This window comes from Mytilus californianus, unplaced genomic scaffold (genome assembly GCF_021869535.1).
Source record: "Mytilus californianus isolate M0D057914Y unplaced genomic scaffold, xbMytCali1.0.p SCAF_2, whole genome shotgun sequence".
NCBI classification, from domain to species: domain Eukaryota; kingdom Metazoa; phylum Mollusca; class Bivalvia; order Mytilida; family Mytilidae; genus Mytilus; species Mytilus californianus.
The window spans coordinates 70,089,348-70,106,136 of record NW_026262668.1 but is presented as its reverse complement, the minus strand read 5'-3'; the positions used below and the strand labels follow the sequence as shown (position 1 = coordinate 70,106,136).

The window sequence follows — 16,789 nt, the reverse complement described above, 5'->3', positions numbered from 1 at the left end:
GCTTGACACCCCCCCCCCCCCCCCCATTTTTAAACGAACATTGAACTACTCAACTATTTTATGAATGTCAATGTATAAACAGTTGGTCTTATCATTTGTTAAAACTGACTTTATAGACATTTTTGCTTAAAAACTTCAAAACGCTTTTTCAGCAATTACTGAAATGTATGATGCCAATTTAGCAAATTTCAACTTGATGTAGCTGTGTTTAAACTCGAATTTGTCATACAAACTTGGAATTTACAAGATAGGAATCTGCACTTATTATTAACTTATTAAGATTACCATGTAGCTCAAGTCACTGCTTACACAGTAAAACCGTTAATATACTTTTGCAACTCTAGCAGAAAATATGCTTAAAATTGGCACTCATACCACATCTTCTTATATCTATTTAAAAACTCCAAAAAGGAACAATTAGACATAATTTATAAACGGAGTGAAAATGTTATTGCGCATCCCTCATGTTTGTCCGTTTAAGAGATGTTAACTACTGAAAAACTGAATGGTTTCCTTTTCGTAGGTATACTTTTTGTCCTATTTTGGTAATCAGCTCTTAAATTTTTTACTAAGGTTTGAATTTTCAAATATTTTGGCCTTGGGCATCACTGAAGGGACACAGATTGTCGAAATGCTCATATGTTGCAGTAAAATTGTGTTACGTTAATGTTATTACTACCACTGGGTCGATTGCTCTGCTGATGGACTATTGGTCCCCGAGGTTATCACCAGCCCAGTAGCCAGTACTTCGGTACTGGCATGCAAGAACGTATATTGTGTTATTAAAATTTACTGTCACAAAATTTTTGAAATCAACTTGAATTAAGTAATATATCTCCCTCATGTTATTAATACCTTCATCACCTAGTTAATGTGTATACTGTTACATGTATAACAAATAGTTACCTGTTCAAGTCTGTGTTAAATACATTGACTTTCGCTACACAAGCACTGTCTCATTAACTGCTAAATCACTGTTATATTCAGTCTTACCTGACAATATCGCTACAGAAATTTAACGGAATGCATCACGAATATATCTGGTTGTGCCAACGATTGTGTAAGACACTTGTTTCCGAAACCTCTATACGCGCTTATACCGGTTTCTTCTCATACCGAATTTGACTCCTTTCCGGCTTTGTAATTTGTTTTAAATCTAAATAGGAAGATGTGGTATGAGTGCCAATGAGACAACTATCCATCCAAGTCACAATGCGTAAAAAGTAAACAATTATATGTCAAAGTACGGCATTCAACACGGAGCCTTGGCTCACACCAAACAGCAAGCTATAAAAGGCCCCAAAAAGACTAATGTAAAACAATTCAAACAGGAAAACCAACGGTCTAATTTATATAAAAAACGAGAAACGAGAAACACTTATGAACCACACCAACAAACGACATCCACTGAACAACAGGCTCCTGACTAAGGACAGGTGCATAAAAATGCAGCGGGTTTAAACGTTTTATCAGGCGCCAACCTTCACCCTAACATGAAACAGTGGTATAACATTACAACATAAAAAGACACACAATAAAATAGCAATTGAAATGGCTTAACTCGATCAAAAAGACAATACAAAAAAGCAAGTAAATATACATCGAACGAATAAGTTTGATCTATGACACAATAAAGGCTTTTTTTGGTGGTTTGTCATTTTTTCTTCGATTATATTGCTGTTTGTCTTTCTTCGACTAATGGTATTGGAAAACCTTCTTGCTATCTTCTTTCTTTTTGAACATTAAACAGTTTTACAGGTGAAAAATGCTAAACTTTTCCTGAGTACCTGAAACAGAATATATGAATCCTTGTTTATATAATAACATAGGTCAAACTATACCAAAATAATACAACCTAACATGACATTTTCATCAAAATTTTCCTCCCGACAACTTTCTAATTTATGATTTGCAAATGGATCTTTCCTAAAGCATATGATTAATAGATTTGGGAAATAAAATAAATAAGAAAATTGATTTGTCAGCGATGAATTCACAGCTGCATGTAATATATCATAAAGGTTTTAAATAAATCAAATAATTTGTGCCAAATTAGACACTTAACGTACCTTGTGTTCATTTAAGAAAGTGATTGCGTTATACAAGGATTAGCTAGGCTCGTATTTGTATCACAATCTGCTGAAATATGTAAATTATCATTTTATAAAAGGACAACCGTAACATTTTGCACGTTTTCTTTTAAAGAGATAATCAGGTTACAGGTTGTTGACAATATATAGAGGATCAGTGGACTACGTAATTCAAACATATTTTACCTACACTTTTGTACTTAATTATCTATTCATTAATTGAAAACATTTGTTCAATCGACTCTTTTCATAAACCGAAACAAAATCTGTCATGCCAATTCAACACTGTAATTAGATCTTTTAATATTGTTTTTTGTTGGTATAAATATTGATTTTATTATCAATAAATTAAAAACTAAGTTAAACTTATTATTGTTGCTATACACTGTGTACATTCACGATCTTACAATCTGTTCATACCTATATTTTTGCATTGCACAAGGTCATGTTTTTGTCTGACCGTTAATGACGTCTATGTACTAAATCCATTGGATGCTGGATGTGTAGTGATTGCTATTTAAGTCTTCGATACATGATTTTTTTATTTGTTGTTAATGGCTTTGAACTAGATTTCAGTTACTGCGAGTACTCTCAGATCTGCACTTTGTGTCTTTGGTCTTTGTTAGTTGTTTTTGTGCTTTGTATCGATCTGATGGGTGAAGTCCTTCGGAAATAAATTTTATGGTTTGTTTTTATGTTGAACTGTTACACGAATGTCCCAGGTTACGGGAGGGTTGGGTGCCCGCAAACATGTATAATCCCGCCACATTTTGTACGTGTCTGTTCCAAGTTAGGAGCCTGCAATTCAGTGGTTGTATAGTTTGTTGCTGTTTATGATGTTTGTTTTTCGTTTTTTGTTTTGTACATAAACCAGGCCGTTAGTTTTCTCGTTTGATTTGTTTTACATTTGTCATTTCGGGGTCGTTTATAGCTTGTTATGCGGAATGGGTTTTGCTCATTGTTGAAAGCGTAAGGTGATCCATAGTTGCTAACTTCTACATCATTTGGTCCCGGTGGATGGTTGTCTCATTTGCAATCATACCACATCTTCTTATTTTTATATAACAGACACGTGCCTTTGTGACGACATTTTCCAATATGTGTTCCTACACTTCTTTTAAAAAAAAAGGAACGAACTTCACTACAAACTTTCCTAAATTAATTCTAAAAATGATTATCTGGAACTTGGGAATAGGATCTTTATTGATGAATCCAAGCAAATCCTTTCCAAAGCTTTATTGATTTTTTTTCATCTTAAAATTACTCCAAAATTTATTTTATGTTTTGATCCTGATTGACTTTATTAAATCCCTTGTGTATAGCAGCATGTGGTTCGATGCTCAAATAGCTTTAGGAAAAAAGAGTGCGACAAGTGAAGGTACCTTTGAGGTTAACATGCGAATGATTAGAAAATCTCGAAATTTCCCGGAATGTATACATAAAATTGAGAATGGAAATGGGGAATGTGTCAAAGAGACAACAACCCGACCATAGAGCATATGTATGACTTAGACAAATGTCTTCAATCTATGAATTCAACTTGCTATACACAAAGTTTACTCATAATATTCTCCGCAAGGCGCCAATAGAAATTCTGAAAATTTATCTACACATGTACAGTATCCATTGCACTATGAAATGTGCTCACTTGAGACAACGGACCTGTTGATAAATTAATGATAAGATTTGGTATGATATCCAATGAGACAACAATTTACCAAAAGATCAAACTTTTAAGGGCAACGATGTAAACACTTGTAGAATGTACGAAATAAACATTTATTTATAATAATAAAAATGGCACCCAACAATAATAAGTAACGAAAGAAAAACTACATGTAACTTTAGGCGTTTTGCGCGTAACTTAAAAATCTTGAGCGCACAACCTTTGGAATTGTGTGTTCAACTTTTAAAATCGTTTACAATGTGCGTGTCGTGTTCGTTAATGATGCAACACAGAAATAAACCAAAATAAAAAAACAAATGACAAAAGAGATTTTCTGTTGCGGCTATATTGTAATTCGCATAACACCTTCTGTTACATCTAGCCAGATTCATTAATCGGTATTAAGGTCTATCGAATAATATATATATATAATATCAGAAAAAAACAAATATTATAAATAATCATTATTTTTTGTTTGAATTTTGTTATTGGTTATTACACAATAACAGTATGGTTATTACACAATAACTGTATACACCGGAATATTTCTTGCGTTGAAGTTCAGCAGATCAGAATGGCTACAATAGATATATTTGTATATCTTGTTTTTTGTGGCCTTGTAACCGGAGGTTATCGTAAGTTATTCTTTCATTGCTCTCTACTTTGATTAACACTTCATAACATGACTTACACAGATATTTGCAAATTCTAGTGCAGCTTTCGTTTATGATATGCATAATATTTTAAATACCCAGCTCGTCTTTCCTTTAACCATAAACAGCTTGTAATAGAGTAAACTTATGCATGAAAATGAACAAGAACGAGGTAATGTCAGTAAATGACCCATCTAGAAAGTAAACCACTGTGTTCATAATTTTGCGTAGTACGTGTCAGTATATGACCCATCTTGAAAGAAAACCAATGTTTTCATAATTTTGCGTATAGTATGGTCAGTATGAGATTAATGTAATGATTTATTCATGATTTTTTTGGTGATAAATCTTCATATGAATTCACATTCAATTACAGATGTGAATAACGATAACATTTTTAAAGTGTTGGAGAAAATTGGAACGACTGTCAGTAGAGAAACTTGTACCAGTTTATCACCAGATGAAGAGTTAGATATTGCCGTAGATTTTTCTAAGTGGGAAGAATATGCTGATTTAGCTATCTTTAATTCAAACTACTTGTCTGCACAGATCCAGAAACACGGAGGTTCACTAGAAACGTTTCATGAATCTTTATGTCACGACTTAGTAACAAATTTAGTGGTAACAGCTAAACCCGAAATACTTAGCGGAGTTGTCGAATTTGCACCGGGTGTGTTTAAAAATTATGAACTGTTTGCAGCTTTTGCCGTAAATACTAATGGAACTGTGGAGTCTCTAGAGTTAGGAAATTTCTATAATTACACAAACGATAGCCTGGTCAACGAATGGTACAGTGTTCTTAGAGACAGAAATTATGAGAATGTGGCAATAGACCGCACTAAAACAACTTTCAGGTTATATTGTTTTACAAATATCTTTTTAGTGATATAATTCTAGGTTGACCACATTTTTATGAAAGACTTCAAGGTGTACCAATAAAAATCATCCTTTAAGATGCCCCATGCTACTGTTTTCATGAACGTCCTTGTTTCCTAAAGAAAAAACTAGAAATGCACATGAATCGATTAAAATATAATCTAAATTTAAGAAATTATTTTTTATCTTTCTTTTGAATGTTCATTCTATTCAATTGTTTTACTTCTTGTTCCTTTGTTACATGTGTCGTATTATAGCTCTGTAGTACTTTTAATGACGTAACTAATTTGCTTGTCTTTGTACCATTGTATCGAGAGGGATTGTCGGACATAAAATTCGAATATCGAGTTTGTTAATATTGTGTGTCTAGGAATGCTAAATAAGGAAAGCAGTTTGCAGAATAAAAATATTGCCAAAAGCAATCTTTGAATAAAACTTGCGTCTTCGAAGTAATAATGTAATGTTCATACTTGTCTTACTGTATTTTTGTCTTTATTTAGAAATGGAACCATTATAGAGGCAGACCTTTTGGTCGCCCGTAGAGATGATGGTCATATAACTAAGCCATACTATGATTGCGGAGGAGGTCACGTCTGGATGTTTACATACTCATCTCCAATCTTAGGCAGAAATACTGACGGGTCACCCAAATTTAAGTAAGAAAAAAGAAAGGTGTAAATGAATGCCTTTTTTATAATTTGTGCACAATAACGCCAGCGAAGAGTGTGATACTAGTGATCGAGTTGTACGTTTCAGTCGTTTAACTTGTGTTTTATCTTTTCCATTTGAACAAATACCTGTATTTCCGTATACCAATTTTCGTTTTCTGTATACCCAAGGGTTGACAGAGGTATACAGAAATTGTCAACCCTGGACTTCTTAAAACCCATGCAACATATGCTGATTGTCGTCCGTTTGGTTGTGTGGGATGTATATGTACGCAGTTACATTCGATCAGAATTGGGACTTTTAATCCTATGCCTCTTGTAGGGAAAGTGCGTACGCTCACTTCACTTTAAAGAACCTTACCATTGCTCTTTGTTCTGTCCATAGGTAACCTGTTGCAGAGGAAAGTTTTTGGCTCTATCCAAAATACAACCATTTTCAATTGGCAGTCAAAATAGTCGCCGCTCAGTCCAGTGCTGGTTTGCAAGTGTGTTTAAATTTAAAAAGCTTCAATTTTCAAATTTATAGGCAAAAAAATTGTTTGACTTTGTAAACATTGAACCGAAGTTGACTGAGATCCAAATGGCATTATATAATATAAAAATAAATGTGGTATGTTTGCCAATGAGACAATTATCCATCAAAGTTCAAATGAAGTGGATGGTCCTCAACATCCGAAAATGAGTAGCTTCAAATTATTGCCATGGAACTTTTCCATTCAACTATATGAAATTTTAAATTTCTATTGAAATTCATTGTGAATAATAGGTAACTGTGGTGTGTACAATGGCTGCTACCAGCCAATAAAAGACACAGTGAATGAAAATCTTCAGATATGATAAAATAAAAGAAAAACAAAATCTATTAAGAAGACAGCAACAAGTAGGGTTCTGGCTAATACAAACTCTACACAAACGTCTTTTGTATATCAGGTTATATCAGGTACTCAGGTAATCGTATGCTGCTTCGCGATATAAATATTAAATACCCATAAAGACAGATTTCTTTTGTTTATGAAATTTTATTTTGTGTTCACAAGACTCTTGAATAATACAGTGTTTTATTTTTTGTGAGCCTAAATGAGTTCATCCCCTTATTAAATGAGTACCCACTGAAGGTCTTGAGCTAACATGGCCGTTCTATGGTTCTAAGATACCGAAATTGATTGGTTACTATTTTATTTAACAGAGGAGTAGCTACGATAGATATAGAGCTTACAGATAAAGACATCAACCAATGTGACCTTGAATATGAAGATGACACTGTTGATTTATTCTTTAATGTATTTAGAGGAACTCATAAATGTCCAATAGAAACCACGGTAAAACACCATTTTATTACATATTCTAAATATACCTGTTCCCTAATATCAATACGTGTCTTCTGGATTTATGTGAACCTTGTGAAAAAGGTATACACGTATATGAGCTGTTACTGTTATGTTTTTGTCACACGTGTAAACATTAGCATACATCTTCTTGAAAGTCATTCGTTAATGAAAAATATAAGCTCTGTTAATATCAATTAAGGAATCACAGAAAGTATGTATTCTTTCATAATTGACTGCATTTTTAGTGATGGATTGGAATGGTATGACTGCTTTCGAATTGTTATTGTTGTTATTTGTATATATATTTTTTATTCCAGTGTCATTTCCGTCCGGGATTAGGATTCAAAGTAGGTGGCTATTTCTGTATCTGCAATGAAGGATTTTATTATCAAGGAGTGTACAGTGGCTTCAGTGGAGAAGAAGTGGAGAAAGCCTCGGACTTGTCAAGTTTTAGATGTGAAATGTAAGGCTATTATATTGTGTTCATAAATATTGCTTAAAGTTACTGCAATCTTCTAAAACCAAAAAGCATGAATTTCGAAAAGTACTTTGTTTTGACTGATTTTTTGGGATAACGGTGGGGATTAGCGCTACTTTAAGGAAACTTTTCATTTACAGTCTCATGACAATCAGTTTCATACAGGAACAGTATTTAATTGGAAACTTAAGGTCAATCGAAATCAACGGAAAGTTGCTGTTTTAACAAAACAGGATCGTGTATTTTAATTTCACCCTGCTGTACACGTCAGATAGCTTTGATTTTGATTGTTGTTAAATTAGCATATAGATCTAGGATCATATGTGTGCTATTTGCTCATACTGCTAAAAAGCAAATTGTCCATGAGGAATACGACGACTTTGATTTCACTACATTTTGAAATGATTACACAAAGTAGATTTCTTTAAATCAGCAAAAGACACAAATTTTCTTTAAACTCAAATTCCGGACGCATTACACCTCTGCATAATTTCGCGTGCAACCCCGTCACGTGATACGCTTTCCGATTCCCTCGAGATCGATTAAGAAGTTTTTAATTTACACGCTGCAGCGAACAAATTAAAGAAATACCTCATATCACGTTCATAAAACAATAAAATAAATTTCTATATATTTAATTTATCGGACTATTCTTTGTGGTTTAAAGATTTTGCTTTAAAAAAAACTGAGGCCAATAACTTATTACATCATTTATTATGTGTGGTGGTAATATGGATAATGATTATGGACAAGTTCTAACATTGGATTGTGACAATAATGAGTAAGAAAATGATGATGGATGGCTAATTAATGTCCAGTGGCAAATTAAATGCATAGTCAGGACGAGAACATACTAATGCGATATGAATAAGAATCCTGCTTTGCACTAAACCGACACGCTGAGTCGGAATTTTAACGGTGTAGTTCACAAGTTCGGAAGAAAGATATGTCACGCTACCCGGATACATTATTTTGACTCCGAGCCGACCAGTGTTTTTTCTTTCTCCTTAATGTCGCGTGTTTAAATAGCTTATAGGCAGCCAATACCAATTTGTTAGTCTTCGGTTTGACCCGATCCGGGATCGAACCCAAGACCTCTCGCACTCGAGGCGAACACGTTGTCACGAGACCACCGAGACATTATTATAAAGAATACAGGTAAAACAAATACTACAGCCAATACATATTGTGATACTTTCTATCAACCAGCCTATTTTATTGACAGGAAACACCATGGCTACAGATCATCATTCGGCTCTGATTCTCATGACCGTCAATCTGGAAGATATTTCCCATTGAATTCCGCTGATTCAGATGTGTATTATACAAATCCTTCTATGGAGTGAGAAAAATATGTGATCTTTTGAGCTGAACCGTTTAAAAATAAACATCGTCTAATTTTCCCGACCTTCAATAAAAAAGAAGTTAAACAGACTTAGTTTATTCGTTATTTTTAGAATGAATGCCCTATAGTAAAAGGTATTCACAGCCTGATATGATGAACAACACGAATCAATAGCAGAGGAAAAAAGTGTACTTAAATTTTTCTTATGAACTTGTATTAAGGGGGAGAGAAACGGGTATCACAAATAAAATCCTCTCGTTTCGTTGTTCTTATATTTACATCACCTGAGAACACATGTCATACATAATATGAATATAAGAAGATGTTGCATGATTGCTAATGGGACAACTACCCATCATAGACCAAAATGACGTATTTGTAAGCAAATATAATGGGTCACCGCACGACTTTCCATAGTGAGCAAAACCCATACCGTATAGTAAGCTATAAAAGGCCCCGACATGACATAAGATTGATATCTTTCCTCAAAACTAGATGTACCCATCAACAATTACAGATTCGAAACTTAATGTTTTATAACCTTAATAAACAATTTGTTAATCTTTAAGTACAAAATGTAGTATCTTTCTGCTGATGTAGTTAAACTTGTTAGTATTAGCTTATATGGTTATTCAGGTCATATCTCAAGAACATGGCTGTTTGTATTTCAAGACTTAACTCTTAGCATTGAACCAATACACCTTCACTGTTTTACGAATAATATTTGGGAGGGGGTAGGATCACCATATCCCAACTTTGGCCCTCAGCTACAGGCGTTCAATGAATTTACCCACCTAATCCTTTTGGTCCGGGCAACTATGGAGCATTGCCGATCATTTGTACCTAGCTGGGACAGTATATATAGTGTGGACAAAAAACTTTTCAGTAGGGATTGTTTTGCGAATAAAAGTTCGGAGAGGTAGGGTCACCATATCCCAACTTTGGCCCCCAGTTGTAGGCGTTCCGTGAATGAATACCTAGGGCTTTTGATCCGGGCAACATTAGGGCATTGCCGACCATTTGTGCATGTACTAGTACCTATTGTAGACAAAAGCTTTTTCGTAGGGATTTTTTTACAAATAAAAGTTGGGATGGGGTAGGGTCACCATCCCAAACACTGGGTCCCAGTTGCAGGCGTGACATGAAGCTACCCACCTGTGCCAGACCTCAACTATGGACTATTTCCAGCTGATTGTTTCAATGTTGAACTGAACTAGTTTTTATTGTTGTTATTACACCCTTTTCACCCTTTTCTTATTAATTAATAGCTCTACTTTTAACTTTTTGAAAATCCTATTAGAGATGCCCGGCTGTCAAAACATATTATGTTGTACATGTATTAGATAAACAAATAACTAATCATTTTTGTCATAGTGAAAATGTATTGCATTTCGTCTTTCTACTGGAAATGATTATCATCAGATTTCAAAAGAAATTGATGTTTTTGCAAGTCTTCGGTTTTGGGGCATGATCAGTTTGGCGCGTTTTTCTTATTGTTAACGGTGTCAGAATTAGTTAAATTTTTCTGAGGCAGTTGGACCATCCTCGCAACCCAATGTGAATGTGAACAATTATTTTTGAGAGATGTTTATAATCACTTTTATAATAACTACCAGGTAAAACACACAAGTTTAACAGAGGCGAAAGGTACAAAAGGAATATTCAAACTGGTAAGGCCGAAAACAAACTGACAATGACATTGCAAACACGAAAATACTAACAACAGTATACAAAACACAACATAGAAGATTAAAGATTGAGCAACACGAACCCCATTTAAAACCGGAGGTGATCTCAGCTGCTTGAAAGGCTTAAATGTTTTTACTTTTTTTGCAATTTCAGGGCCAAGTAATGATTTATGAATAACAAAACAAAACAAAACAAAACAGAAAAAAAAAAAACAGAAAAAAAAACAAAAACCCCAATAAACAAAAACCAAAAAACAAAACAATAAAAATTAGCAAAACAAATAAAACACCATATAATACCGGCGTCACACATCAGCGTATAGCACCGACGTACGCCGGGCGTTGTCAAAAACAATGTACGCTGCCAATACGCTAGTAATTTTAGACGCATTTAACTTGTCAATCATATCTGTATCGTGTGCACAACGAGCTTTAAGCGTGTTTAGGGCGTACGAGAGGCGTACATAAGCGTTTATCGGGCGTTCAAGTAAGGTATTTTGGCGTATGTCTGGCGTTTGTCTAACGTAGATGAAATGCACGCTACGAAAAAAAAAGTCCCTTGAACGTATTTGAGACGCGTCCCGGTCGTACCTGGGATGATTATCCGTGCTTTCGGCGTGTCTGGGACGTGTAATTATGGGGGTGTTTGTACTACTTCTGGATACACATGGTCTTGTGTTCCCGCCTTTTTCATAACAATTCATTTCGAAATGCCACCCAAAGGAAGAAACAGAGGTAAACCAGTTCTTGGTCGTGGCCTGGGCCGTGGGATGATGAGAACGTCGGGAACAAGAAAGAGAGTGCAAGAAGAGAATACTGGGGACCAGATTCAAGAATTCAGTCTACCAAGTCTTTCAAGTTCAAGTCATCCTGTTAGTCCAGTTTGGTTTTTGTCTCGCCTGCGTCGAAAGACGCTGAAGGCGAGACATATGTATAGTAATACCGGCGGCGGCGGCGGCGTGAACAGGTTGGTGAAAGCTTTATAACTCAGTTGGAAGATGACCTAGACCATCCATATTTCATCCATGTTTGCAAGCTTTCTGTCCATCACATGTCAGATGTCCTTGATTTCATTTTCATGGTTGAATGACTTTGTTTATTCTGCGACCAGTTTTCGTGATTAGGACAGTTTCTCAGTTCATAGAGTACCTAGAGTTATGGTAATTGGTCTATAGACTCCTCAGTAGGTGCCCATGTCAGTCTGACATATGTCACTAAACCTTGACCTTGTTTTCATGCTCCAGTGATCAATTAAGAATTTTATATTCAGACATGCCAGTAAGCAGGCGAGACATTTTAGCGTGTCCACTCTTGTGAAGACTTTGCACTGCAGACTTTCTTCTTTTACCATATATCACAATATTGATGTGCATGAAGTCATACTGTTCCTGTGTGCATGGGTGAATTACGAAGTATGAAAGAATGTTTTCAATTATAACCAAGACAAGTGATGGTAAACATAACTTATTAAACCATTTTACAGATGTGATCAATTTATTTTTCAATTATTATTCATGTCTCATATCATTCTGTCCTGCCAGGCAACTGATCCAGCAGGCGAGTTTATCCAGTGCTTGATAAGGTTCCTCTGCATTTTTCCTCTCTTACTGTCAATATTAGCTGCTGTAACATTCTGGGTATCCTACAGATTCGGTCCCTGCCTCCAAGCTCCTGGAATTAAATTCCTGTTGATGGGGTGTTCACAATCTAGTTGTTGGTCCTGAAGCCCAGGATAGCGAATTCTCATCAGATTGTGTAGAATAATGCATGTCTTCACTATCAGACGAACTGTTGATGGGGAATGACCCATTGTTGAGAGAAGAATTCGGAATCTGTTTGCCAAAATACCAAACGCGTTCTCCACAACACGCCTTGCTCGCGATAGTCTATAACTGAATATACGTTCTTCTCTGTCCATTGTCCTACGAGAGTAGGGTTTCATCATCGTCGTTCTTAGGGCAAATGCGTCATCTCCAATGAAATAGTAGGGAACGTCTTCGGTATCATTTGGAAGAGGCTCGGCATCGGGGAAGCCTATGCTTCCATCTTCCGCTGCTTCTCTTAATTCGGACTCATTATACATCTGAGCATCAGAACAGGCACCGTTTCCTAAAATGTAGGGATAATATGAAATTATCGCAAAAAGTTTCATATATAAAGAAATATAAAATCTCATGATAACTTTTTACTAATGTATATATGTAAATTTTTGAGTGACTTACATGTATGCTAAAATAAATGTCAGAAAAAAAAGTAAAATAGCAAAAATACAGAACTCCAAGGAAAATTCAAAACGGAAAGTCCTTTATCAAATGGCAAAATCAAAAGCTCAAACACATTAAACGAATGAAAAACAACTGTCATATTCCTGACTAGGTAAAGGCATTTCCTTATGTAGAAAATGGTGGATTAAACCTGGTTTTATAGCTAGCTAAACTTCTCACTTGTATGACAGTCGCATAGAATTCCATTATATTGACAACAATGTGTGAGATACCGAGGTTAACTAATTTTGCCACGAATGACACGTGTTTCGACTTTTGAGATTTCGTCAGATTCGTTCAATATATATAGATTCTACCACTGCATCGAGTGTGATACGATATTTATCCACTCGAGACAGTTAAATTTTCAAATTTAAAACGCGAGGCTCGCCGAGCGTTTTAAATATTTAGAATTTAACTGTCGAGAGTGGATAAATATCGTATTACACGAGATTTGGTTGTTGAATCTGTTTCTCTAATGATTTTCAAACAATATGCAGGCAAACTTATTTCTTCTTTTTGAATGATCTGCAAAAAGATGTGTTCTTTCTATGTGACGTCATCAGGCATGGTCGCCTTTTTTCATGCCGTCACAATAGGAAATTCAGAGGGAAGCAAGAAAATTCGACGTCATAATCGAATTTTAACCAATGAATAACTGAGATCAAACGAACCACACGTTGATTAATTTTTTTTTATACAATTGGTGCAGAAAGGGATAAATTGACGAAGAATTAGAGAAATATATATATATATATATACGAGGATCTGTTGCTTCGTTTGTGCTGCTCTTTGATTTCCCTTTGTTTTATGGATTGGACGCTTTGCTTATTTACGAAGTTGTTATATTAGATTCTAAAACAGTATTACAAGCAATAAAATTTGTAAGTTTTTTCAAACGTTTTAAAGGACTTTTACATAAAATTATATTTATATCTTACCTCCAACATCTGCCCATATAACTTGTAATCACCATCAATCAAAGATAGCATGACTATGGAGAAGAATCCCTTATAGTTGTGGTATAATGAACCTGAACGAGCCTGTTTCTTTATGGCAATATATGCTTTCCATCCAACACTCCACAGCAATGTGGAAAATGCCATCTGCGCATAATTGATCAGCAATTGCTTTCCATTCCTCTGGATCATTTGGAGGAGTCATGACCTCATCTGTATATTCATCAATAATTGCACTGCATACTTCCTTGACAACTACAGAAAAGGTGTTACCAGGAACTCTCCAGGAAAATTTAATACCGGCATAGGTCGATCAAGCAGCAAGATGGCGAAGAGTTGCGGCTAGTTTTAGCCCAGGCTCTAGCGGTTCTCTTTGAATATACAAAACGGAACAGTTAAACTTAAAACTATAATTGTTTACATTCATAGTGTAATACAATTTTATTTTATTTACTTTTCTAGATTCAATATTGTGTACTTGGTCACGTATTACAGCTTGCAATTGCTTATTGATAATTTAAGGACGTGACTCTATTTTCATAAAATTCCTGAAACTGCTCTGATCTTCTTGTCTAAGTTCAACTAATAGTTCGTCATATAATCCGAACTGCTTTCTCCGTGATACCCACGGCTACTGCCATAGACGTCTTCGCTGACGTCTTCGACGCCTTCTAATGCCTTGTAAGTATTTGGTGCATGTTAAGGTGAATTTGGTCTACATGTTGTAGAGCCATGGCTAGAAGATGCTCTCCTGATTCTCTCCAGGCAATTTCATTATAGCAAGTGTCAAACTAAACTCTGCCCAACCTTTTATACCATTTTATACATGCACTTGGTTATTCAAATTCACGGACATATGCCACTATAAATGTCAGAGCAAGTTTCGTTGAATGTCAGAATACGTTTTTGATACGCCACGGGTGCGTTTTATACGTTCACGGAGCGCTGAAACTACGCCAGGTGTATGTTACAAACACGCCCCGCATACGTCCAAGTAAAAAACGTGTCTCAAACTTATCGGTAGCGTTTTTCAACGCGCTTGTAACGTATGTAATACGTGCGTGTAGCGAACAGGTATACGCTTGATAAACGCTAGAGCTAGATGAAAATTTTTATGCTGCATAAAAAATTCCTGGAGTTAAAGCGTTCACCAAGCGTATACCTTTGCATTTCGACGTACATCAAACTTATGCAACGCGCGTCTTACGATTGATTAGCTTTCCACTTGCGTGCACTGCGTGCACCTAACGTATACGGACTTATTTAGTAAATTTTCTCTGTACGTTTGGTGCACGTCCGGCATAAAATGGGATGTTAAAAGTGTGGGAAATTCGCCCAAATTAGAGGACAACAACTTAAAGGTTGTGTGTGACGCAATGCAGAGGGAAGCTCTAGTAAACAATTTTCTTTACATGCGAAGCGGAGTTAAGAAGTACAAATTTATAGTAGATCGCAGAATGCGTGGGAAATTCATCCAAAGTAAATTACAAATTGACCCATGTGTGTTTGTTTACATATTTATCAACATCCATGCATTTAACATGCGTAAATACGTTTTTTATTAAATCATATTTCAACTGGGTCAGGGGCAATATTCCAAGTATACAATAATTGTTTTCTTCTATTAGCTCACCTGGTGATAAGGCTACGTGAGTTATTGTCATCATTTGGGGTCCGTCGTTTTAATTGTCGTCGTCGTCCGTAGACTTTTAAACAAATATTTCTTATCTGAAACACCTATACCAATTTAAACAAAACTTGACCTGAGTGATCCTAAGGGAATCCAGTATAAAGTTTGTGTTTTTCATTCCGGTCAGTCAACAAACATAGCCACCATAGCTAAAAATAGAACATACAAGTGAAATTGCATTTACTGCCTCACATGTTATAGACCATAAACCATAATAGATACAGAAAATCTGAACTGAACAAAAATGATCAAAACGTCAAGCTCTATCTACTTTTCTATTTTCACTAGAAATATCAGATCACTCATTAGTACACGTGATTGCTCCTGAAAGACGATTTTCTTCATGTTTTTGCCTATAATGTCAAAAACTAAATTAGATAGGTACAAACGGTTAATGCAAAAATGATTAGCAATAAAAGATCTACAAAAATGCCAAAATGACCGAAATCATTGGATAACTTATACAGGAGTTATTACCCTTAAATGAAAATTTTTAACAAATTTTAGTTTTTTGCCTACCATTTCGAAGGCGGATCTGGGAGCGGAAAGGGGGGGGGGGTAAAGGGAGGTACGCTAAAAACAAATCTCATGTTTTTCACAATATACCTACTACCTACTTCCTATTTTCACCAACATGGCCGCCATAGCTTAAAATAGAGCATAAGGATTAAATCATAAATGGGCTGATACACTGTATCGATCATGAAAATCATATAATAGAAAAGGAAATTCTGATAAGAACATAAATGATCAGAATGTCAAAATCTACCTACTTTATATAAATTTCACTAAAATTATCAGAATCATGACTCCTTAAGATAGTTTTTAAATGCCATTAAACGGCGATTTTTGTCTAATTTTTCAAGGTTTTGCCTTCTATCTCAAAAATCTTTATAGTTTGGAAGAATCTGGCAAAATGATCAGCAATGCAAGATCTACAAAAATATCAAAAATAACCAAAAGCATTGGATCATGATTCTTTTAGAAATAATTGCCATAAAAAGACGTTTTTTGCTTATTTTCATGTGTTTATAAAAATAAGAAGATGTGGTAACATTGATAATGAGACAACTCTCCACAAGAG

General features: G+C 35.2%; 1 protein-coding gene across 1 annotated transcript; it reads left to right on the top strand.

Annotated features, from left to right (window-relative positions):
* Positions 1-4,250: 4,250 nt before the first annotated feature.
* Positions 4,251-9,178, top strand: LOC127728109 (uncharacterized). Its single transcript, XM_052235338.1, has 6 exons — positions 4,251-4,391; positions 4,786-5,263; positions 5,786-5,941; positions 7,140-7,272; positions 7,599-7,744; positions 8,985-9,178. Exons 1-6 carry the CDS (start codon positions 4,331-4,333, stop codon positions 9,103-9,105), a joined length of 1,095 nt encoding a protein of 364 aa, XP_052091298.1. The 5' UTR covers positions 4,251-4,330; the 3' UTR covers positions 9,106-9,178.
* The last annotated feature ends 7,611 nt before the right edge of the window (positions 9,179-16,789 follow it).

Excerpts from the sequence above, each read along its gene's own strand:
- LOC127728109 (XM_052235338.1), top strand. The coding sequence starts at position 4,331 with ATGGCTACAATAGATATATTTGTATATCTTGTTTTTTGTGGCCTTGTA. Across the intron at positions 4,392-4,785 it reads CCTTGTAACCGGAGGTTATC|ATGTGAATAACGATAACATT; the intron begins GTAAGTTATTCT and ends ATTCAATTACAG. Across the intron at positions 7,745-8,984 it reads TCAAGTTTTAGATGTGAAAT|GAAACACCATGGCTACAGAT; the intron begins GTAAGGCTATTA and ends TTTTATTGACAG.